Raw genomic sequence first — 26,320 nt, 5'->3', positions numbered from 1 at the left:
CACCACCAGCTTTCTGGCGGCACTGAATTTCAAGCCCCAGGTCTAATTGCCACATTTGACTCTTGCCATGAATTACTATAAACACGCAGGTGACCAGATTGACACATTTAAATGGCTGAATGGCTCTCGCATCGTCTCGCATTCTGTTTTTGTGGAGATATCCTCTGCGTTGGTCCAAACTTCAATACAATCCAAGTTCATCAGAAAGCTACTTCAACTTTTAACCCGGCATGGGTCATCTCCAGACTGCGCCGGAAGCGAGGTATTCGGGTAATACAGACTTTCGGTCCCTCACAGGAGTGGCAAGAGAGCAGTGCTTTCTGGGCTGCTGGTTAGTTTTCCAACAGGCCGTTTGATATTTTTTTGAGACCCTTCATTCCTGAGGTGGATCATAGGATTTTACCCTCTTACATCAGCGGCAATTTACCCCTCAGGAAATTGCACAGCCCGCTGTATGATCAGCTGCCCATTAATTTGGGTGGGTGGCCAGTCACAGGCCGAGTGTGCGATTGCATGATTAACTCCGCAGCACCAGGCCTAAAGAATTTTACAACCAAGGAATTATTTTTGAAGTGGAATCACTGCGGTGTGATGTAAGCAAAGACAGCAGCCAAATTGTGTACAGCAAACTCCCACAAATACAAAATCAGAATGATCAGTAATCTGTTTTTTTGGTGGTGTTAGATGAAGAAAAAATGGTCAGGACAGTGGGATAACTCCCTGCTCTTCTCCAAATACCTGTAGTGTCGTTGGATCTTTCACATCCACCTCAACAAGCTGATACAGCCTTGGTTTAACGTCTCATCTGTCAGTGCAGCACTCCCTCATTACTGCACTGAAGTGTCGGCCTAGATTAACCGCTCAAGCCTTGGAGTGGGGCTTGAACCAATAACATCAGACACACCGGTGCGAGGGACACCACTGAGCCAGCTAGCTTTCTTGCAGTACTTCAGTTCCACTCGGGCCGGTTTTCTCTCCCCTGGCAGTAAGGGCATCAGAACGTGATTGGTGCCCATTTTGAAAGGGGACTACCGCCAGGTGTCCAGATCGCTTGCCTGATTCAGGGAGAGGCCGCTTCCGATACGGAAATGGGGGTCCGATGACGTAACTTAGGTGGAAGGTGATCAGAGCCTGCATCAAGTACTCTCCGGCCAGTTCCACGGACCATTGCAGTGAAGAGGTTCAGCCAAAGGAAAGTGTTGAATTATTTTTGTGGAGCAGCCACCGGGGCCCACACGAATAACGATCTGCGCGCTCCGCCAGTTCAACCCCAAACGGTCAACTTGACCTCAGACTGTGCGGACGAGGCTGCCAACCACTTCATGACATCAACTAGGAGTCCATTCTACAGGTGTGATGTATTATTCTGGTGCTTGAGGGACATTTTACCCAGTTTGTGTTGCCATGTCAGGAAATCGCAGGCCTGCTGCCATGAAGGTTCTGTCCATTACAGTGAAGGGGAGATCGGGGCACAGCACAGTCCGTGGTTTCCCCATATATATAGTATAGAAATATATATGGCCAATGAACGAGGCTGTGCATACTTGGAGCTTCTGCCCTTTCGTCGCTTATTATTTCTTTTTCACTGTTGTTTTGGAACCTCCCTCTGCCTTTCTCCAACCTGTGACCAAACAGAGAAGAAATGTAAGTGATTCCCAGACCTCTGTGACTGTTGTATTGGAACAGGTCAGAGTTGCATGTGAGCTGCCTGGGACAAAGCTCACTATTACTTAGCTACTTAGCGTCCGTTTCCCAACTTCATTCGCTATCTCCCCTGATGGGCTCAACAGCTTTGGGCTGGCACCCTGCTATTGGAGAGGATGACCCATTGGGATTATCCGTGCAATGGGCCATTGTATTACCCTCACTCTATGTTCCTCTGTGCTCAGTGGTCCCATTAACCGCCTGTACTTTTCGCAATGTTGCCGTATATTTATGCAGGTCTGGATATAAATATATCACCCATTCATTAAATATGTGAAGCTTTTCATTTGTGTTCTATCTTTTGCTGTAGATCTGGCGACCACATTTTAAAAATTAACGCGACAAGTACCCACAATCTAACTCTGAATGAAGCTTACGCCCTTCTACAGCATTGCAAGTCTGGACCTATTGACCTAATGATCAGCCGGCATCCCGATCCCCTGGTAAGGAACCACGGACAAGTGACTGAATTCTGATGTTGCAGACCAAGACAAAGGGAGGTAGATTCAGAGAAATTTACAGCACGGAAGGAGGCCATTTTGGCCCATCGTGTCTGCGCCGTCCGACAAAGAGCTCTCCAGCCTAATCCTACTTTCCAGCTCTTGGTCTGTAACCCTGTAGGTTACAGCACTTCAGGTGCACATCCAAGTACTTTTTAAATGTGATGAGGGTTTCTGCCTCTACCATCCTTTCAAGGCAGTGAGTTCCAGACCCCCACCACCCTCTGGGTATAAAAGTTTCCCCTCATATCTCCTCTAAATCACCTACCAATTACTTTAAACCTATGCCCCCTGGTTGTTGACCCCTCTGCTAAGGGAACCTGGTCCATCCTATCCACTCTATCCAGGCCCCTCATAATTTTATACACCTCAATACGGCCTCCCCTCAGCCTCCTCTGTTCCAAAGAAAACAAACCCAGCCTATTCAATCTGTCCTCTTGGCTAAAATTACGAGGTGATGTATTTGAATCTAACTTGCCAGTCAGGAGCCTGGCGGGATCGGGAGCAATGCTCCTTTTTATCCCGCCTGATTTCACTCTCCATTGAAGTCAACAGAGAGTAATATTGAGCGGGGTGTAAAACCGACGTTCCGCCCAATCCGTGGGCTTCCCACCTCGCGGGTTAGGTTCAAATGAACTCCGAATAGTTTGTTGTGCTCTCTTATCACAGCTTGCATTTTCTGGTGGCTTTTATGTAACGGAACATCACAAGGCTTTTCGCAGGCAGGCGTTGAAGAAAATGGATGGTGACCTGAGGAGGAAGCGATTAGAAGGGTGATTGTAATCTTGGTTGACGTGATGGGCTTGGAGAAGGTGCAGAGAGAGGATGAGTGAGAGAGTTTCTGAGAGTAGCATCAAGGAAGCTGAAGGCTCCCTCATCCCGGCCTGCAAGACCATCAGCAGGCCAGGGCCATTGGAGGAAGCAGTGTGCGGCGGCATGCCACTGCAGGGAGCAGCACGTGCTGCTGCAGGAGGGTGATGGCTGCGAAGCCAGGTCGCTCATTGCAGTGCAGGCAGGCACAGCAGGAGGGACGAAGGAGCGGCAAGAGTTTGTAGAGGGAAGTGACCGGGGCCTAGGAGAGGCGTGAAACTGGGGCCCAGAAGAGGCGAGGGCCCAGGGGCAGCACGGCCAGCCCACACTGCGATATGTGTCCGAGCTGGAGCTGGTTTCCAGTTAGTCTTGGTTAATCCTTGCCGCTGGACCAAGACCTAGCTCTGTCAAGCCCGTGTGGTGGCTGGTGTGCAACGGTCACCACACGTTAAAAAAATCCACACACAGGCATCTTCCACCCTTCAACATGTAGTTCGGGACCTGGAATATTAGGTCCTTCATTGAAACACCTGTGAACTCATCCCTTTTTGGCATGGAAGCAAGTCATCCTTGCTTCGAGGGATTGCCTATGATAATAAGAACATAAGAACATAAGAACATGGAACAGGAGTAGGCCATCTAGCCCCTCGAGCCTGCTCCGCCAGTCAAAAAGATCATGGCTGATCTGGCCGTGGACTCAGCTCCACTTACCCGCCCGCTCCCCATAACCCTTAATTCCCTTATTGGTTAAAAATCTATCTATCTGTGATTTGAATACATTCAATGAGCTAGCCTCAATTGCTTCCTTGGGCAGAGAATTCCACAGATTCACAACCCTCTGAGAAGAAATTCCTTCTCAACTCGGTTTGAAATTGGCTCCCCCCATATTTTGAGGCTGTGCTCCCTAGTTCGAGTGGAAACAACTTCTCTGCCTCTATCTTGTCTATCCTTTTCATTATTTTAAATGTTTCGAAAAGATCACCCCTCATCCTTCTGAACTCCAACAAGTAAAGACCCAGTCTACTCAATCTATCATCATAAGGTAAATTCCTCATCTCCGGAATCAGCCGAGTGAATCGTCTCTGTACTCCCTCCAAAGCTAGTATATCCTTCCTTAAGTAAGGTGACCAAAACTGCACGCAGTACTCCAGGTGCGGCCTCACCAATACCCTGTATAGTTGCAGCAGGACCTCCCTGCTTTTGTACTCCATCCCTCTCGCAATGAAGGCCAACATTCCATTCGCCTTCCTGATTACCTGCTGCACCTGCAAACTAACTTTTTGGGATTCAAGCACAAGGAACTCTCCTGATCTTTGGGCACCCTGTGCGGAGGGGAGCGGGTAGGTCCAAGGGCCTCCTCGTAGGACTGCTCCTGGGCACGGCCAAGGGTGCCATCAGCCGGTCCAGGCAGCGGGCGGTCGAGGGGGTCGTTCAACCTGACTGCCTGCCTCTCTTCCGCTCTTGCATCCGGTCCAGGGTGTCCTTGGAGATGGAGCACACGGTGTCCACCGGTACGCTCGCGGCCTTCCGTGAGAGGTGGGCACCGGAGGGACTGGAGTGCATCATCACGCCCGGCAACCAAATTTTAATTTGATTTTACGTTTTAAAGTTTAATTTGTTTTAATTGCCGGTGCTTTTAGTGTCCCCCTCCCCTTTTATAGGGGGCACTGGAGGAAAAAATTAGATTTTAGTGCCCAAAAAAAAACCCCCAAAAAAAGAAAAACACAAATAAAAAGGGGCCTTGTAAATGTCTGGTGTGTCATCCAGGTCGGGTGGCACCGATTAATGTTTTATGTTTTTCAGATAAACTCCAAAAAGAGTTTCATGCACAAGGACCCCCAGGTTCCTCTGCACCGCAGCATGTTGTAATTTCTCCCCATTCAAATAATAATCCCTTTTATTGTTTTTTTTTCCAAGGTGGATGACCTCACATTTTCCGACATTGTATTCCATCTGCCAAACCTTAGCCCATTCGCTTAACCTATCTAGATCTCTTTGCAGCCTCTCTGTGTCCTGTACACAACCCGCTTTCCCACTAATCTTTGTGTCATCTGCAAATTTTGTTATACTACACTCTGTCCCCTCTTCCAGGTCATCTATGTATATTGTAAACAGTTGTGGTCCCAGCACCGATCCCTGTGGCACACCACTAACTACCGATTTCCAACCCGAAAAGGACCCATTTATCCCGACTCTCTGCTTTCTGTTAGCCAGCCAATTCTCGATCCATGCTAATACATTTCCTCTGACTCTGCGTACCTTTATCTTCTGCAGTAACCTTTTGTGTGGCACCTTATCGAATGCCTTTTGGAAATCTAAATACACCACATCCATCGGTACACCTCTAACCACAATGCTCGTTATATCCTCAAAGAATTCCAGTAAATTAGTTAAACATGATTTCCCCTTCATGAATCCATGTTGCGTCTGCTTGATTGCACTATTCCTATCTAGATGTCCCGCTATTTCTTCCTTAATGATAGCTTCAAGCATTTTCCCCACTACAGATGTTAAACTAACCGGCCTATAGTTACCTGCCTTTTGTCTACCCCCTTTTTTAAACAGAGGCGTTACATTAGCTGCTTTCCAATCCGCTGGTACCTCCCCAGAGTCCAGAGAATTTTGGTAGATTATAACGAATGCATCTCTATAACTTCCACCATCTCTTTTAATACCCTGGGATGCATTTCATCAGGAGCAGGGGACTTATCTACCTTGAGTCCCATTAGCCTGTCCAGCACTACCCCCCTAGTGATAGTGATTGTCTCAAGATCCTCCCTTCCCACATTCCCGTGACCAGCAATTTTTGGCATGGTTTTTGTGTCTTCCACTGAGAAGACCGAACCAAAATAATTGTTTACGGATCAGCCATTTCCATATTTCCCATTATTAAATCCCCCTTCTCATCTTCTAAGGGACCAACATTTACTTTAGTCACTCTCTTCCGTTTTATATATCGGTAAAAGTTTTTACTATCTGTTTTTATGTTTTGCGCAAGTTTACTTTCGTAATCTATCTTTCCTTTCTTTATTGCTTTCTTAGTCATTCTTTGCTGTCATTTAAAATTTTCCCAATCTTCTAGTTTCCCACTAACCTTGGCCACCTTATACGCATTGGTTTTTAATTTGATACTCTCCTTTATTTTGTGGTTATCCACGGCTGGTTATCCCTTCTCTTACCGCCCTTCTTTTTCACTGGAATATATTTTTGTTGAACACTATGAAAGAGCTCATTAAAAGTCCTCCACTGTTTCTCAATTGTGCCACAGTTTAGTCTGTGTTCCCAGTCTACTTTAGCCAACTCTGCCCTCATCCCACTGTAGTCCCCTTTGTTTAAGCATAGTATGCTCATTTGAGACACTACTTCCTCACCCTCAATCTGTATTACAAATTCCCTTGTGGTTTACCCTTACCCCAGTGCTACTCTGCTTTGTTGCCTCCTGCCTTTTGCATTCTTTCTTGGGGTCCTGTTCAGCTGAGCTCTCACCCACTCTAACTAGCTCAGAGCCCTCTCCTGGGTTCCGAATACTCCTCGCATTGAGGCACCGAGCTTTCAAGCTTACCTTTTTATTACACTTTGACCCTTTAGAATTTTGCTGTACAGTGGCCCTTTATGTTTTTTGCCTTGGGTTTCTCTGCCCTCCACTTTTCCTCATCTCCTTTCTGTCTTTTGCTTCTGTCTCCATTTTGTTTCACTCTGTCTCCCTGCATTGGTTCCCATCCCCCTGCCATATTAGTTTAACTCCTCCCCAACAGCACTAGCAAACACTCCCCTAGGACATTGGTTCCGGTCCTGCCTAGGTGCAGACCGTCTGGTTTGTACTGGCCCCACCTCCCCCAGAACCGGTTCCAATGCCCCAGGAATTTGAATCCCTCCCTGCTACACCACTGCTCAAGCCACGTATTCATTTGAGCTATCCTGTGATTCCTACTCTGACTAGCAGGTGGCACTGGTAGCAATCCCGAGATTACTACTTTTGAGGTCCTACTTTTTAATTTAGCTCCTAGCTCCTTAAATTCGTTTCGTAGGACCTCATCCCGTTTTTTACCTATATCGTTGGTATCTATATGCACCACGACAGCTGGCTGTTCACACTCCCTTTTCAGAATGTCCTGCACCCGCTCCAAAACATCTTTGACCCTTGCACCAGGTCGGCAACATACCATCCTGGAGTCTCGGTTGCGGCCGCAGAAACGCCTATCTATTCCCCTTACAATCGAATCCCCTATCACTATTGCTCTCCCACTCTTTTTCCTGCCCTCCTGTGCAGTAGAGCCTGCCACTGTGCCATGAACCTGGCTGCTGTGGCTCTCCCCTGATGAGTCATCCCCCTCAACAGTACCCAAAGCGGTGTATCTGTTTTGCAGGGGGATGACCACATAAGAACAGGAGTCGGCCATACGACCCCTCGAGCCTGCTCCGCCATTCAAAAATATCATGGCTGATCTGATCATGGACTCAGTTCCACTTCCCCGTCCGTTCCCCATAATCACTTGTCGTTTAAGAAACTGTCTATTTCTGTATTAAATTTATTCAATGACCCAGCTTCCACAGCTCTCTGAGGCAGCGAATTCCACAGATTGCAACCCTCTGAGAGAAGAAATTTCTCCTCATCTCTGTTTTAAATGGGCGGCCCCTTATTCTAAGATCATGCCCTCTAGTTCCAGTCTCCTCTATTAGTGGAAACATCCTCTCTGCATCCACCTTGTCAAGCCCCCTCATAATCTTATATGTTTCAATAAGATCACCTCTCATTCTTCTGAATTCCAATGAGTAGAGGCCCAACCTACTCAACCTTTCCTGATAAGTCAACCTCCTCATCCCCGGAATCAACCTTGTGAACCTTCTCTGAACTGCCTCCAAAGCAAGTATATCCTTTCGTAAATATGGAAACCAAAACTGCACGCAGTATTCCAGGTGTGGCCTCACCAATACCTTGTATAACTGTAGCAAGACTTCCCTGCTTTTATACTCCATCCCCTTTGCAATAAAGGCCAAGATACCATTGGCCTTCCTGATCACTTGCTGTAGCTGCATACTATCCTTTTGCGTCTCATGCACAAGTACCCCCAGGTCCCGCTGTACTGCGGCACTTTGCAATCTTTCTCCATTTAAATAATAACTTGCTCTTTGATTTTTTTCTGCCAAAGTGCATGACCTCACACTTCCCAACATTATACTCCATCTGCCAAATTTTGCCCACTCACTTAGCCTGTCCATGTCCTTTTGCAGATTTTTTGTGTCCTCCTCACACATTGCTTTTCCTCCCATCTTTGTATCATCAGCAAACTTGGCTACGTTACACTCAGTCCCTTCTTTCAAGTTAATATAGATTGTAAATAGTTGGGGTCCCAGCACTGATCCCTGCAGCACTCCACTAGTTACTGGTTGCCAACCAGAGAATGAACCATTTATCCCGACTCTCTGTTTTCTGTTAGCCAATCCTCTATCCATGCTAATATATTACCCCCAACCCCGTGAACTTTTATCTTGTGCAGTAACTTTTTATGTGGCACCTTGTCAAATGTCTTCTGGAAATCTAAATACACCACATCCACTGGTTCCCCTTTATCCACTTTATCTGGCCCTTTGAGCCTGCTCCACCATTTAATAAGATCATGGCTGATCTGATCATGGGCTCAGCTCACTTCCCTGCCCGCTCCCCATAACCCTTTACTCCCTTTATTGCTCAAAAATGTGTCTATCTGCACCTTAAATATATTCATTGTCCCAGCCTCCACAGCTCTCTGGGGCAGAGAATTCCATAGATTTACAACTCTCTGAGAGAAGAAATTCCTCCTCATGTCAGTTTTTAATGGGTGACCCCTTATTCTGAGACAATGCCCCCAGTTTTAGTTTCCCCTATGAGTAGAAATATCCTCCCTGCATCTGTGGATGAAGATGTGAGATGCAGCAAAGGCCAGGCTTCGAGGAACAGAGTGTTTGGGAGGGAATATAAAAGAGAGAGGGCTGGGGAGAGTGCAGAGGCTGGTTGGGGGTGAGGCCATGGAGGGGCTTGGACAAGGGGGCGGATTTTATATTTTGTAGCATAATACTGATGTAATCCGTTCAGTCGCAGTTTAACTGCACAGAGTAAGTTCAGTGAGGTTGCGTGCTAATATGCGAGCTTGGCTTTGCGGGAGTGAGAGTCAGCGAATCAGGGCAACAGTGTATTAGCACTGCAACTGATTCACTGACAGCACTGACTTGCACTGCTTCATATTTTACAATCATATTTTACCTCAGATACTCTTTCAGAATACAGCATTCTCAAGTGGAAATGAGAGTGGAAATGCTGCCTGTATTCACTCACAAGTTCTTCATATGACCGTCGTTAAGTCCTCCCTTCTCTTTTTTAATTCATTCTCGAGATGTGGGCGTTGCTGGCAGGCCGGCACTGATTGACCATCCCTAGATGCGTTTGAGAAGGTAGTGGGCCACCATCTTGAACCGCTGCAGTCCGTGTGGTGAAGGTACTCCCACAGTGCTGTTGGCCAGAGAATTCCGGGATTTTAACCCAGCGGCGATGAACGAACATTGGATACTATGTCCAATTCAGGATGGTGTGTGACTTTGAGGGGAACGTGGAGGTGATGGTGTTCCCATGTGCCTGCAGCCCTTGCCTTTCTATGCCGTAGAGGTTGAGTGTTTGGGAGGTGCTGCCGAAGAAGCCTTGGCGAGTTGCTGCAGTGCATCTTGTAGACAGTGTACACTGCAGCCACAGTGCGCCGGTGGTGGAGGGATGAGTGTTTAATCTGGTGGATGGGGTGCCAATCAAATGGATTGCTTTGACCTGGATGGTGTCGAGTATCTTGCAAGAACAACTGGTGTTTTAAAAACTGCTTGAAAGTAGGAAAATGTCGCAAGGAGCTTACATGATTTAGTCTCTCTATTAAAATCATAGAATGTTCCAGCACAGATTCGGCCCAAGTGGTCTATACCAATGATTATGCTCCACACAAGACTCTTCCCACCCCTCTTCATCTCAGCCTATCAGCATAAACTTCTATTCCTTTCTCTCTCATGTGTTTATCTCACTTCCCCTTGTATTCATCAGGGCTATTCGTCTCAACCACTCCCTGTGGTAGCAAGTTCCACATTCTAACCATTCTCTGGGTAAGGAAGTTTCTCCTGAATTCTTTATTCGCTTTATTAGTGACTATCTTATATTTATGACCATTAGTTTTGGATTTCCCACGTGGAAATATCATCTCCACATCTACCCAGTTGAATCCCTTCATAATCTTATAACCCTTTAATAGGTCGCCCCTCAGAATTCTCTTTTCTAGAGAAACAAATCTCAGCTTGTTCAGTCTTTCCTGACCATTATAACATCTTAGTTCTGGTATTGTTATGTCTGTAGTGTACTAATGAATGACTCTACGAGGCAATGTGTTGTACTCAAACTGTAGTGACCTTGGTCCTTTATTCGTAACTCGGAGTGAGGCAGCCGCTTGGTGGCTACCCTTTTATACAGCCCCTGCCAACGGGGCAGGAAACCCTGGTCTCCACCAGTTGCACCCTCTAGTGGTGCTAGCATAGTATATAGACAGTGTAAACCTTATTGATAGTACATCAGGTAAACATGTCTCCATCTTATGTAACTATACAGTGACTATAGTCTGCATATATAACATCACTCTCCCCAAGTCCTTTGTGCCAATTACCTTTACACTATGTGCTCTGGCTTAGCTCTCGCCAGACTTAAGTGCCAATAGCCCTTGTACCTTGGCTGTGCTTTGGTTTGGCTCTCTCCATGTTAACCCCCAAGTCCTTTTGCCACAACGTTGGGTGGTGGTTACCAGTTTGGATGGTTCGATGATGCAGTGGAGGTTCCAGTAGGTTCTGGGTGTGATCCATGTGTTTGTCCATGGCTACATACATCCATTTACCCCCCCCCCCCACCAACCTCTCCCCCACAGCGAGATCATGCAGCTGGCCCATTACATTAACATGCAGGATCAGACATAGTGCAAGTACGAAGAAAGGAAGAAAAAAAAAATTTGTATCATGACACCTTGGTTCAGTGACTTACATTCATTATGTTTTATGGTCGTGTCCCAGGATTGGGTAGATTGCATTCATGGTCAGTCATGGTAAGTACTGAGGTAGCAGTACAGGTATGCGAGGACGCAGGTTCCAGAGCAACCGGACGGGGTCCTAGTCATCTGATGGTGGTGCTGCGCCTCCTGCTAGCAGGGTGGCCTTGGTTTGCTCACCTTACCAGGACTCTGGGCCTTTGCCATTGCCGAGTGGTGGACAGAGCCACAGTTGTGTGTGGCCTCCCTGTCCTCCTTTGAGGGCTGCAGAATCTTCTGCCTGGTCTCTAACGATGTTGAGAGCCTGGCTGTTCCAGGTCCCATTTGGGGAACTCGTTGATTCTGACCTTTTGCTCCCGTTCATGGCCGAGGTAGCGACTGAGTCTGGGGGCTGCACCGTCTCCATCCGGGCGGTGGGCAACGGCGGCCAACTGAGCGTATTGGCGCCGTTTTTGTTTCCAGGTCCATGGCGAATAGTGCCATCGTGCAGCGTAGGATAGACCTGGGGCAGGGTATCAGGATTAGTGCCTTCACTCTCCTGAGGTCGCTGGCCTATAACTTGTGGGGACACCTGGGGCAAGGCATCAGGATCAGCGTTTTTACCCTCCTGAATTCGCTCGCTTGCTACTTTTGGGGACACTCTATTCCCGACATCTCGCAACAACATTTTGTTCACAATCTTAATAGGTTCGTTACATTGATTGCCATGCATACAATGTCTCTAAGTTCAATTGGTTGCAGGTCTCCTTTAAGAAAACCCTGCTGGCTTTTACCCCAATCAAATCCTTGTTCGACACCACGTGCTGGTCCCTCAGCGTTGTACCTCATGGTCAGCCACGCTGTACCTCGCTGCATCAGGGACGCCATCTTGCCTCTGTCCCCGAGGTCGACTGCCTTGATCCTTCTTTCCCACGATTCTGCCACAAAATCTGGAAGAGTGCCTGTGAATTCGATCTTCCTCCCCAGGAGTCCTGCCACTGGAGCCGGGAAGGTTTTTTTTAGGTCATTCCGGTCGGATCATTGCCATGCAGTCGTGATGGATGGTCTGTGCCTCAGGTGTTGTGCTGGTCTGTTCTCTGGTGCCTGGCCCAAGTGAAGGTGAGGTTTTGCTCTGCCTCTGAGCACGGGGGACATCGATTGCTGGAGTGAAGAGGTCTTCCCATTTCCACTGGATCTTCCCCATCCACCTTCTTCCGAGTAGCGTTGGACCATCACCTGCAACAATCCACAGTGGTAACTTGTGCACCACGCCATTATGGATTACACTTACATCCGCAGTACCAAGGACTGGGATCAGTTCCTTGGTGTAGGTGCGCAACTTTTTCTGTATTGGAACCAGCTCGGGTCATTTTTCATTCCGTAGCCTCTCAAAGGCATCCTGGCTCATCACTGACTGGCTCGCTCCTGTGTCCACTTCCATGAAGACTGGAACGCCGTTTATCTTGACTTCCATCTTTACTGGAGGACAATCAGTGGTGCAGGTATACACTCCATACACTTCTTCTTGGGGCTGGGCTGCCTCTCTGGCCAAATCATCATACTCCCCGCTGGATTCAAAGTCATCTGCCGACTCCTCTGCTAGACGGTGAGTCATATTTCTTTTACACATACGCTGGAGGTGGTCCTTCATGTTACAGGCTTTGCATACGTACTCAGCAAACCGACACTGGTGAGCCCTATGGTTTCCTCCGCAATGTCAGCATGGTGCTACCCGATTAGCACCCCTCGGCGGACTCTGAGTTCTGGAACCCTGAGTTCTGTGCTCTCTGCCCTGGGCAGAGCCACGTTCTACAGTCTTGCCTATGAAAGGCACCATTCTGTGTACAGTACTTGCCGGGTTTGAGTCCACAGGATGAATAATTTGCTTGGTGCTGCAGGTCGAGGTCATGAATGCCTGACTGATGCTGATGGCCTTCTGCAAGTTGACTGTGGTGTCGGCAGATAATAGCTTGTGAAGGAGGCCCTTGTGGCCAATTCCCATAATGAAGGTGTCTCGCAATGCTTCGTTGAGGTGCGTGCCAAAATCTCACAGTGCTGCAAGTCTCCTGAGGTCGGCAGCATATTTTGCAATCTCCTGGCCCTCAGGTCTGCGGTGAGAGTAGAATCTGTGCCTGGCCGTGAGGATACTCTTTTTTGGTTTTAGTTGTTCGCAAATTAGTTCAGTCAGCTCATCGTATGTCTTATCCTTGGCCTTTGTGGGTGCCAGCAAGTCCCTGATGAGGCGGTAGACCTCGGGCCCACAACTGGTCAGCAGTATAGCCTTGTGCTTCTCCGCCAATGCGTCCATCTCCCCTGCCAGGTCATTTGCCACGAAATATAGCTCGAGCCATTCTGTGAAGGCATCCCAATCATCACCCTCTGCGAAGTCTTTTAGTGTGCCAAAGGTAGACATAATCACGTGAAAGTCTGTATTCTCGTCGCCAGTTGTTATGACTGTAATGCACCTATGAATGACTCCACGAGGCAATGTGTTGTACTCAAACTGTAGTGACCTTGGTCCTTTATTCGTCTCTCCGGAGTGAAGCAACCGCATGGTGGCTATCCTTTTATACAGCCCCTGCCACCAGGGCAGGAAACTCCGGTCTCCACCAGTTGCACCCTTTAGTGGTGCCAGCATAGTATATACACAGTGTGAACCTTATTGATAGTACATCAGGTAAACAAGTCTCCATCTTATGCAACGAAACAGTGACTACACAGAGAGTATATCTATAGTCTGCATATATAACGGGTATCATCCCTGTAAATCTTTTTTGCACCTTCTCCTGTATCCTTTTTGTGATATGGAGACCAGAACGTGGTGGTGTTTGTCAGTTTTATTGGGCAAGAGAGTGAGAGAGCGAGAAACTATCTGAGAGACTAACTGAGAGAAGCGGGACCGGCTTTAATAATTGGTGGTGAGTTGCTGCAATATATTTTAATGTGTTTTTAAATTGATACAATGTGTTTTAATGTGTTGGGAGCTGGCTGTATGCTTCACATTGCAGCCTCAGCTCGCATTGTGTCTCTGGTTACTGTGGCAGCCCGATCTTTTTGGCGCAGATCAAGTCTCCACTCCCAAAACTAAAGGACAGGTTAGGACTCGCCAAAATGAAGAAATCCAACAGGGAAACTTAGAAATGTTTTTTTTGGGGCGTACTTAGGCCCCCAAAAAACGGGCATAACTCTTCAAGTACGCCAAAAAAAAGGCTTTGGGGAAAATTGAGCCCTTTGTTTGTAGGTTAAAGTGGTGGAGTGGATCACACGGCTTTGCTCTGCCCGTTTACTGCTCCAGGAAGCGAAGGTGAAAATTACCCCTCGGGTCTGCGCTGGTATCTCTCTCCGCATGGACGACCCAAATCTCAATCTCCTCCTCTCTCTCCACTGCCCTTTCCACCAACTGTCTAACTCCCTTTTAAATGAATGGACAGACTGTGCTTCAACAATGGTTTGTGGCAGAGAATTCCACACTCTGACCAGTCTCTCTTTCCCTATTAAATTCTTTTCTGATTAGCTTTACATTTGTGACTTTTTGTTGCCGTGATTTCTGACCAGTGGAAATAATCTACCACTATTCATCTTCTCGGAACCCTTCTGACCATGGACACGACTAACACTTAATGTCCTGCAGTAACAGCCCACTGGGATATAAATGCGTCTCAGGTGCAAGTGAATCTGCCTCTCGCATGCCTGACATGAGACTCTCAAAGCAAGCGCTCTACTCTGAACTCCTACATGGCAAGCGAGCCCTAGGTGGGCAGAGGAAACATTACAAGAACACCCTCATGCCTCCCTGATAAAGTGAAACAACCCCACCGACACCTGGGAGTCCCTGGCCAAAGACCGCCCTAAGTGGAGGAAGTGCATCCAGGAGGGCGCTGAGCATCTCGAGTCTCGTCACCGAGATCATACAGAGACCAAGCGCAGGCAGCGGAAGGAGCGTGCGGCAAACCAGTCCCACCCACCCTTTCCCTCAACCGCTGTCTGTCCCACCTGTGACAGGGACTGTAATTCCCGTATTGGACTGTTCAGCCATCTGAGAACTCACTTTTAGAGTGGAAGCAAGTCTTCCTCAATTTTGAGGGACTGCCTATGATGATGATGACACTCGGTTGATTCGCTAGCGCTCATTTCGCGATAGCGCCCAAAATGAATTATAATGTCACGGCTAGATTATAGTCAGCAATCAGTTACGACCCCTGGACCTGTGAGTTTTAGGCGTCTCAGTATCTTCTCCTCTCTATAACCTTTGATCTTGCTCACAACCAGTTCCTTATTTATTTTGAAGGATTTAATGGATGCAACGTTAACTGCGTGCCTTGGGAGTATATTCCACAGACCCTGTCTGTAAGACAAGAATCACTCTAAACTCCAGCCTCAGTTGAGTTCATAGAATTGTACAGCGCAGAAACAGCCCATCGAGCCTGTTGTAGTTCTCTGAAAAAGCTAGAAAGTGAGAAACGTGATGGTTGGAACTAAACCCAGGGCAGCTGCTTGGCAGGCAACCAGTGCACCACCACCTTGTAAAGTCCTGTCCCCTCAGTACAGACTCACACGAGGCATGTAGTTAAGTCAAGGTCACTCTGGACCTGCACCTTTATTTCACAGCTCTGGACTGCTGCACTTGCCTGAGACCTGTCCTTATACGCCTGTTTCTTGCAAGTGCACCCCTGGTGGTAAGGTATGCTGGTGGTTACAGGTCGTATCTTATTACAGTCATGTATAGCACGTTAGGATACAGTTTTATATAATAATGTAAGATACATGACATCACCCTCCCCCAAGGTCTTATTGTCTTTATTGGTTCAGTCTCTCAGGTGGTCTACGCTCTCGCATGGAGCGTCTGAGTTGTGGTTCAGTTGTTTGCCTTGGTGTCTGTTTTTCTTTGGATGTGGTTGCTGGTATCTCGCCTGGGCTGTCTGTTTCGATTGGTGTGATTGTTGTTGACTCGCCTGGGCTGTCTGTTGGGATTGCCCTTTCCTCAGGTTGTTCCCTCTGTCTGTCCACCAGGTGTGGTGCGAGTTCCACATTGTAGTCTGCCTCTGGTTCCGCAGTGTTGTTGGTAAATCTGCTTTTGACTTGGTCTACATGCCTCCGGCAGGTTTTGCCATTGTCCATTTGTACTACCAGTAGCCTGTTTCCTTCCTTGCCTGTTACTGTCCTTGCAAGCCATTTGGGACCCCTGCCATAGTTTAGTACAAACACTTTGTCCCCTATCTCATTCCATCTCCCCCTCGAATTTCTGTCATGGTACTCAGTCAGCTTACGGTGCTTTGCCTCAACGATTTCGTGCATGTCTGGGAAGATTAATGAGAGCCTTGTTTTTAAAGTCCTTTTCATCAACAGTTGCGCGGGGGGGGGGGATCCCAGTCAATGAGTGCGGATGAGATCTGTATGCCAGCAGCAGCCACGACAGGCGACCCTGCAGCGTGGGACCTTGGATTTTAAGCATGCCTTGTTTAGTGATTTGCACTGCTCTCTCCGCCTGGCCGTTGGAGGCCGACTTGAACGGTGCCGTCTTGACGTGATTTATGCCGTGGTCAATTATAAAGTCTTGGAATTCTGCGCTGGTGAAGCATGGACCATTGTCACTGACCAATATGTCAGGGATTCCATGCGTTGCAAACATGGTTGCGAAGCTCTTCACAGTGTGAAGGTTGTGCTCGAGTTTAAAATGGTGCATTCGATCCACTTTGAAAATGCATCTACAACTACGAGGAACATTTTGTCCATGAATGAGCCCGCATAGTCTACGTGCACCCGCGACCACGGTTTGGTAGGCCAGAACCAGGGGCTCAGTGGAGCCTCCCTGGGGGCATTGCTGAGTTGGGCACAAATGGTGCACCTTCGGACGCAGAGCTCCAGGTCCGTGTCAATACCAGGCCACCAGACGTGGGATCTGGCTATGGCCTTCATGAGAACGATGCCCGGGTGCTCGCAGTGGAGCTCCCAGACAAATGCCTCTCTGCCTCGCAGAGGCATGACTACTTGGCTGCCCCACATCAGGCAGTCTACTTGCAGTGATGGCTCATGCATGCGCCTGTGAAAGGGTTTTAATTCCTCAGGGCAAGCATCGCAAGCCTCTGCCCAGTCACCGGTTAGGACACATCTTTTTACTAAGGATAACGTGGGGTCGCTGGCCGTCCAGGCTCTGATTTAGCGAGCCGTCATGGGCGAACCTGTGGACTCAAAGGCATTGATTGCCATGACTATCTCACAGTCCTGTTCGTCAGACCCTACCGTGGTCGCCAGGGGTAGCCTGCTGAGCGCGTCGGCACAATTGTCTGTGTCTGGTCTGTGCCTTATGGTATAGTCGTAGGACGCCAGCATGAGTGCCCACCGTTGAATTCGCGCCGAGGCATTGCCGTTTATTGCCTTGCTATCGGATTGGAGGGACGTGAGGGGCTTGTGGTCGGTTTCTAACGCGAACTTGGCCCCGAAAAGTTATTGGTGTATCTTTTTGACACCGTACACGCACACGAGCACCTCCTTCTCTACCATTCTGTACCCGCGCTCCGCCCGTGAAAGTGACCTGGAGGCATAAGCTATGGGTTGTAATTTGCCCGCACTATTGACATGTTGCAAAACGCACCCGACCCCATACGCTGATGCATCGCATGAGAGAACTAGCTTTTTACCTGGGTCAAAGAAAGTCAAAACACTGTTGGAACACAGAAGGTTGCGTGCCTTATTGAAGGCGCGTTCCTGGGCGTCCCCCCAAAACCAATCGCACCCCTTTCTGAGTAGCACGTGGAGAGGCTCCAGCAGCATGCTTAAGTTCTGCATAATGTTCCCAAAGTAATTGAGTAGCCCGACAAAGGCACGCAGTTCTGAGACATTCCGGGGCCTGGGTGCCAGGTGAATTGCTTCTGTTTTGGACTCTGTTGGGCGGATTCCTTCAGCGGCAATCCTTCTGCCTAAAAATTCAACCTCGGGTGCGAGAAACAGGCACTTGGATTTCTTGACTCGTAGGCTTACCCGATCCAACCGCTTTAGTACTTCCTCCAAATTACGGAGATGGGAGTCGGGTCCCTGACCGTGATAAGTATGTCGTCTTGAAATACAACCGTCCCCGGGATGGACTTGAGCAGACTCTCCATGTCGCGCTGTAATATGGCAGCTGCCGACCTGATGCTGAATGGGCATCGATTGTACATGAAAAGGCCTCGATGTGTATTGATGGTGGTGAGTAGCTTGGATTCCTTGGTCAATTCTTGCGTCATATACGCAGATATGAGGTCTAATTTTGAGAAAAGTTTACCTCCAGCCAATGTGGCAAATAAGTCCTCCGCTCTGGGCAGCGGGTACTGGTCCTGTAGGGAGACTCTGTTTATGGTAGATTTGTAGTCCCCACAGATTCGTACGGATCCATCAGGCTTCATGACTGGGACGATGGGACTTGCCCAGTCGCTAAATTCCACAGGTGATATAATGCCTTCCCGCAGAAGCCTGTCTAGTTCGTGTTCATTCTTTTCCCTCATCACATAGGGTACAGCTCTGACCTTGTGATGGACCGGTCTAGCATCCTGTGTGATGGAGATTTTGACTTTGGCCCCTTTGAAAGTGCCCACACCTGGCTGAAAGAGATGTTCAAATCGCTTTATAACTGTTTAGCAGGAGGTCTGTTCCTCTAATGACATGGCATGGACATCATCCCATTTCCAGTTTAGTTTTGCCAGCCAGCTTCTCCCCAGCAGTGCTGGGGGGTCTCCGGGGTCAATCCACAGGGGAAGTCAGTTCATTGTCCCTTTGTGTGTGACAGAGAGCATGACGCTGTCGAGGACTGGTACGATTTCTTTGGTATAGGTCCTTAGTGTGGTGTCGATTCTTGTGAGTTTTGGTCTGTCTCTTTTATGCGGCCACAGTTGTTCAAATTGTTGAGCGCCCATAAGAGATTGACTCACTCCCGTATTCAGCTCCATGTTGACAGATATCCCGTTGAGTAGGACCCTCATCATTATAGGAGGCGTCCTGTTGTAGGAGCAGCGGCCATTGATCGTGTTGACCCGCTGTACACCGGTGTCCCGGCTACTGTCCCCACCATCTTCTGGTCCGCTTTCCAACCCATCCGATATGTATACCAGCCAAGCTGCCGTTTTTTTGCACATGCGGGCCAAATGCCCTGTATATTCACAATTTCTGCAAACAGCCTGCTGAAATCGATATCCCCTTGCCGAGTGCCCACCCCCACACCTCCAGCACAGACCTGTTCCATTGTTCAAAGAGTTTCCAAAGAATGAGCTGCATCTGGCTGATCTCTCTTGAGCTTCTCTCAGTTTGTAGTTGATTGTTCGCATTGTGGGTTGATGAGGTGTGAACGGCCATTCCTGTGGCCCTTGATGGCTTCTGCCTGCTGTCGAGCACCTGTTCTCCCGGTTTTGTCTGTGTTTGGGGGTCGCAGCTTGTTTAGTGCTGTGAACTTCTTGTTCCAATATTTCATTAGTTGTCGTACCTGCATTGTAAGTCAACCTCGTTTCTTCTTCCCCTACCAAGAATGTCTGTGCAACCAGTGCTGCTGCCTCTAAGGTCAGGTTCTTGGTCTCTGAGCTTTTGGAATATGCCTGCGTGGCCTATTCCTTCAATGAAAAAGTCTCTCAGCATTTCTCTCAGTTCATCGGAGAACTCACATAAACTAGCCAACCTCTGAAGTTCCGCCACAAAGTCGGGTATGCTCTGGTCCACACAGCGTCTGTAGTTGTAGAACCTGTGTCTGGCCATGTGTAGGCTGCTCGCTGGCTTCAGGTAGTCTCTTACCAGTGTGCTCAATTCTTCAAACGACTTGCTTGCTGGTTTCTCAGGTGCCAACAGATCCTTCATTAAAGCGTATGATTTCGAGCCACAGCTGGTCAAGAGATGGGCTCTTCTCTTGTCTGCCTTATCATCGCCTAACCAGTCTTTGGTTACAAAGCTTTGCTGGAGCCTTTCTATAAAGTCCTCCCAATTGTCTCCCGCATTGTACTTTTCATCTGATCCGTTGTTCGCCATTCTGTGGATTCTGTAATCCCATAACTCGTCGCCACTGTAAAGTCCTGTCCCCTCAGTACAGATTCACACGAGGCATGTAGTGAAGTCAAGGTCACTCTGGACCTGCACCTTATTTCACAGCTCTGGAATGCTGCACTTGCCTGAGACCTGTCCTTATATACCTGTCTCTTGCAAGTGCACCCCTGGTGGTAAGGTATGCTGGTGGTTACAGGTCATATCTTATTACCGTCATATATAGCATGTTAGGATAGAGTTATATATAATAATGTAAGATACCTTATTCGGGGTGGGACTTTGGGAGGAGGTACAGCTAAATATCCACTCCGGATATAGAATCTTGACTTGTGACGAAAACTTTGCCACACGCCAACTGTTTGAGCAGACGGAGTTGGACTCTCCACTTGCACGGCACCAGGGTGGCTGCCATTGTGGTGTTGTCACTTTATCTGATACATAAAAGTTGATCAAATAGTGCAGGGCCAATTTTGAAATCAATGGACAGAACATCACAGAAAACACCCCATCCTCCCAAGCTGAAAGTGAGGGGCTACCTTCTGTTTGGGGTGTCACAGGTGTAGTGTATGTCGGCACCTGTAGTAATGACTCTCTGAGGCAGGGTATGATACTTAAACTATAGACCTGTAGTCCTTTATTTGCAGCTCCTGAGTGCTGACAACAAGCTGTGAGTTCCCTTTTATACTGGGTTACCTGCCATGTGCAGGCAACCCCTAGGTCTCCAGCAGCAGCACCCTCTGGTGTAACGGTAACATGTGTGCAGAGTAAGGGTACATTTAATGTGGCATAACAGTGTTACAGACATCACACAGTGGAAAGGCATGCATACACAACAATAGGAACTTGCCCTCGCCTTTCATAAACAGCAGGAATTTAACATTTATATCCGCAACCCAAAATGTATCCCGTTCCAGCGCTGATTTTAACTCTGGGCCGGAATCTGGAGTGTATGGGGAGGGGCTGAGAGAGGGCGATGAATCGTCCAGCTCCCAACGGTGTGAGGCCCTGTGACGTGTTAACTCCCAGGCCTCAGTTACAGGCCCCAACACTGACTCCCACCTGAAGCCGGCAGGAATGATGTCACCGTCAGAGGGGTGGGGGGTCAAAGTTCATGGAGGGTGAGATGACCACCAGGGACCCACGGAAACGATTCCGCGGCCAAGGAAGGATGTTGGGGGAGGAGTACTTGTGAAAGGGTGGTGTGAATCCCAGGGCAGGGAAGGCCGAAAATATCCCGATGCAGCTTGGAGGAGAACTCGTGCTTTCTGGCCAACAAGGAATCTTTAAAAATGTAAAATATTTCTGCTTTACCCGGACCCGAGGCCAGGGTTCTGCTGCCGCTTGCTCGCGCTGCTGGTTTCCACACTGTAAGGGCTTTAGTCTGGACCGTGGGTAAAATGGTGTGCACGCCTCAATGATGTCATCAGCATGTGACCTGGCCATTGACGTTCAGCTCCTGCTCCTCTGGGGTAGGTGGCCTTCCCATGCCTGAATTGAGACACGTAAGAATTGTGGTGGGGGGGGGAATGCGACACCAACTCCCTCATCATCTTAATACCCCCCCCCCGGCCCCCATCCCACCCACACTGTTTCTGCCAGGTGGGGTGGGAGAGGGGGCTAGAATCAACCCTTCTGTGTGAAACGCCGATATTGTACGGCTCCTTAATCTGTGTGCGAAAATCAAGGATTGCAACTGGACTGTGCTAAATATCCCATCGAGCAATCGTATTCACGCAAGGTTTACAAGTTAAACCGTCCCTGCCAGGATTAGGTCAGAGTCGTTTCAATGCAGGGTACGTTAATGCCCAAACCTATCTGCTACAACAGATAGCACTTAAACAGAATATTTTAAGCACACCAGGGAAAACAATTCTGATGAAGGGTCATCGACCTGAAACGTTAACTCTGTTTCTCTCTTCACAGATGCTGCCTGACCTGCTGAGTATTTCCAGCGTTTTCTGTTTTTATTTCAGATTGCAGCATCTGCAGTATTTTGCTTCTGTTTCAGGGAAGACCATTGTTTGTGCTGAGGCCAGCTCACTCCGGCTCAGAATTGTTCCCTGTTGCCACGGCTGTTGTGGGGCGAATTTGAAGAGCTCGCGGTGCCGGTTCAGAGCTGCGTGTGTCAGGAGTTTATGTCGGATTTCTGGTCCACAGCCGCACCAGTTTCTGTCCGTTACAAGATGGGAAATGACGCAGGCCGCAATCGGACATTCTGACCTCCGAACCTGAACCCCGTCACGTGATGCTTTACGCCGGTAACTCTTAACTGATACAATTCGCCCAACTTGTTTCCGATGATAACCGGAAACTGGACCCTTTCAAAGTGAAACAAATATCTGTTGTCGGTTTACGATTTTCGCCTTGACCGCTGGGCATTCAGCATCGGCCGAACACGGAGAGGAAAATCGAACGGGAAAGATCACAGGGGGCCAACAGGACCCACCTCAAGGGAAAGTGCGAGACATCCTCTCCAAGATTATCCTCGCTGCCCTCTGGCCCGGCAATGGTTAACACCCAGGCGGTAAAGACAAAAATTGACCCTGGTACCGCGTGCAAAACTGGGGTGGGGAAAACGGTCTGTTTGATGTGACAGGAAGGCACCATTGATGACGATCATTCATCTTCTATTCAGTCTTCACTTCTTGCTGTTCATTGTTACATCTTAATCAATACAAACGTTTCCTTCAGGAATATGGATATAGCATTTAGCAGTCGTTCCTGATCGGTGGGAATCCTATTTCTGGTTCTTACATTGTTACAATCTCTGGATTTATTCGCGCATTCTCTGACGTTCAGTTTTAGGACTTGGACAATAATGGATGGTTGTCTTTGTATCCGCAGGTCTCTGAAAAGCAATTCAATGAAGCAATTTTACAAACGGTTGAAAATGCGAGATTTAATCAGGGCAGTTATCCAGGGAATATACAAGGTAATGTATCTGAGACTCTTACAATCACTGCAATGCCTTACAGTATACAGCAGCATTCTGCAGCACCGACACCATTCAGCCAACTGTCCGATATTGACTCTCTGAGAGTTATTCACTTAGTCCCTGCCCTTTCCTCCTACCCTTTTACATTTTCCTCTCCAAATATTTACCCACCTCCCCTTTGAAAGCTATTGTGGATTCTGTTTTACTACTGTTCCTGGTGGGAAATTCCATGTCTGAACAACAAACAATAACCGCTACAACAACTTGCATTTATATATCACCTTTAACATAGCTCGATATCCTCAAGGTGCTTCACAGAGAAAACAAATTGGACACTCCGTCAAAGACAGAGATATTAGAAAGTATGAAGTTCATGCATTTATATTACACCTTTCATGATGTCCCATTAGAACATAAGAAATAGGAGCAGGAGTCGGCCATTCGGCCCCTCAAGCCTGCTCCGCCATTTAATACGATCATGGCTGATCCGATCATGGACTCGGCTCCACTTCCTCGCCCGTTCCCCATAACCTCATATCGCCTTATCGGTTAAGAAACTGTCTATCTCAGTCTTAAATTTATTCAATGTCCCAGCCTCCACAGCTCTCTGGGGCAGTGAATTCCACAGATTTACAACCCTCTGAGAGAAGAAATTCCTCCTCATCTAAGTTTTAAATCGGTGGCCCCTTATTCTAAGATTATACCCTCTAGTTCTAGTCACCCCTATTAGTGGAAACATCCTCTCTGCATCCATCTTGTCAAGCCCCCTCATAATCTTATACGTTTCGATAAGATCACCTCTCATTCTTCTGAATTCCAATGAGTAGAGGCCCAACCTACTCAACCTTTCCTCATATGTCAACCCCCTCATCTCTGGAATCAACCTCGTGAACCTTCTCTGAACTGCCTCCAAAGCAAGTATATCCTTTCTTAAATATGGAAACCAAAATTTCACGCAGTATTCCAGGTATAACTGTAGCAAGACTTCCTTGTTTTTATATTCCATCCCCTTTGCAATAAAGGTCAAGATTCCATTGGCCTTCCTGATCACATGCTGTACCTGCATACTAACCTTTTGTGTTTCACATGTACCCCCAGGTCCCGTTGTACTGCAGCACTTACCAAAGCGCTTTACAGCCAATGAAGTACTTTTGGAGTGTAGTCACTGTTGTAATGTAGGAAACATGGCAACCAATTTGTGCACAGCAAAGTCCCACAAAATGCAATGTGCTAATGATCAGACAAAATCTGCTTTAGTTATGTTGATTGAAGGATAAATATTGACCAGGACACTGGGGATAAACCCCCTGCTCATCTTTGAAATAGTGCTGTGGGAACTTTTACATCCACCTGAGCGGACAGATAGGGCTTTGGTTTTATGTCTCATCCGAAAGACGGTACCTCCGACAGTACTCCCTCAACACTGCACTGGAGGGTGTCAGCCTTGATTTTTTGTGCTCAAGTCCCTGGAGTGGAACTTGAACCCACAACCTTCTGACTCAGAGGCTAGTGTGCTGCCCACTGAGCCACAGCTGACACACTGACTCGAAGCTTGGTCAAAGAGGTGGCCTGTAATGAAGGTTTTAGCAGAAGCGAGGATGCCGGAGAGGTGGAGAGATGGGGGGCAGGGGATTTGAGAGTGGGGCCTAGACAGCTGAAGGCACGGCCAATGGTGGGGCAAAGGGAGAGGTTGGAGCCGGGGGGAGGTGCACAAGAGACCAGAGTCAGAGGAACGGAGAGATGGGGAGAGGGAGTGGGGTTGGTCATAGTGCTGGAGAATATTAAAGATAGGGAGGGGCAAGGCCTTGGAGTGATTTAAAGACAAGAATGAGAATTTTAAGTTTGAGGCACTGTCCCAGATCACTTCAAGTGGAATCATATTATGGATTCTCCTGCCTCCCTGAAGTGCCAGTATTCCCATTCCCAATATGCTATCCGGATCACTTGGTTGAGCTATGAGATACTTCATGCATCCCTCATACACTGGATCAGAACGCTGCCGTGCATTACATTCACAAGCTCAGATTCTAGAATGCTTGAGCACTCCGTTTTTGAGGTTGGCCATTGGTATGAACATTCTGATCTCACACCTTTCCTTCCCTCTTCATACAGTAATCTGTCCTCCGATAATGAACCCTATAATTATCCTGGCTTTCCATATGACATTCTTCCTGCAAGAGCATCCCAGTGGAACACCAAATGATCGAGTCCCTTTACCTCCTTGACATATTGGGCGACTCCACCTCCTCTCCTGTCTTGCCTGTCCTTCTGGAACACGCTACACACTTGTATGCCGCACTCATCGCCATTATTATCAGTTAACCATGCTTCTGAGAGTCCGGAAATCAGCCACAGCGTCTGACATAATCGGAGTAAATCCGAGGGGGTCGGTTATAATAAAGCGTGCAGTGCTCAGTATCCCCACGTTTCCGGCATTAATTCAAGAAGAGGGCTGACAATTTTAGTGTGTATAGTGAGTTTATTTTAGATATTTCCATAATAACGGAGCTTCACTGAGACTTGTAACACTTTTTTTTAAGGCCCGAGGAAAACCGAAACCTGCTGGCACCGGAAGCAAACATGGGAAAAATGCACAGACAGAAACTTCATCAAGAAAGCTCAAAAGCCAATGACCCGTTCCAGCAGTGACAGCAGTTACTTTAACAGTGCAGCCACCAACACCGGCACTATCTTCTACATCAACCACAGCAAAGGCCTTCAGGCAGAAATCCCCAACTCCGATGGTCACATGGACGCACAGACTGACATGGTCGGTTCGCTATCGGAGAATGGGCCAGAACAACCGCCTCACCTCAATAGGGATCGTTACTTAGTTCAAACTAATGGTAAGAAGCTTGATAAGCACGCAATGGAAATGACCGGCGGAAACATTAATGATCCAAAGAGGATTGGTCCACCAACTCCGCCACCAAGGGCGTTGAGCAGCCAGAACAGCCAGCAAAAAGACCAGGTTACCACAGGAGTGAATGGAGATGTACAAGTGGAGGGAAAGGATCGACAATCCCAGGCTGATCACTTTCAGGTGAGACAAGATTCAAACGGGTTCACAACTGCAAGATGTGTGCAGACTCACGGAATGGGCCCAATGGTGAGGCTTCTTATAGTTTCACCAGATGATGAGTGGTGAACTTCAGCCAAGCTAAACAAGAGAGTCCATCCTTCTCCGCAGCAAGAGAGGGAAAGTGGAGAGTAAATCCTTCATTCTTACAGGGTCGTTCCTGTCGGTTGGCATAATCAGAGGGTTGGTACAAGGTAACTTGCTGTCTCTCTCTCAGTCCAGGGACAGTGTTTGCTGCTGAGGGAGGCTTAAAGGAGATGGAAGAAAATAAAAA

At 48.0% G+C, this 26,320-nt stretch overlaps 1 protein-coding gene across 1 annotated transcript in view; it reads left to right on the top strand.

Moving 5' to 3' along the window:
* The window catches only part of il16 (interleukin 16), a 124,973-nt gene that overhangs the window by 63,378 nt on the left and 35,275 nt on the right, over positions 1-26,320 (top strand). Inside the window, exons 13-15 of the mRNA XM_070858677.1 lie at positions 2,015-2,147; positions 22,877-22,964; positions 25,508-26,010. Coding sequence (XP_070714778.1) covers positions 2,015-2,147; positions 22,877-22,964; positions 25,508-26,010 — 724 coding nt within the window. The remainder of the gene's footprint in view (positions 1-2,014; positions 2,148-22,876; positions 22,965-25,507; positions 26,011-26,320) is intronic.

The sequence above is a fragment of the Pristiophorus japonicus genome, chromosome 17 (assembly GCF_044704955.1).
Source record: "Pristiophorus japonicus isolate sPriJap1 chromosome 17, sPriJap1.hap1, whole genome shotgun sequence".
Classification (NCBI taxonomy): domain Eukaryota; kingdom Metazoa; phylum Chordata; class Chondrichthyes; family Pristiophoridae; genus Pristiophorus; species Pristiophorus japonicus.
Note: the sequence above shows the minus strand (reverse complement) of the source record. Positions and strands in the feature narration are given on the sequence as shown.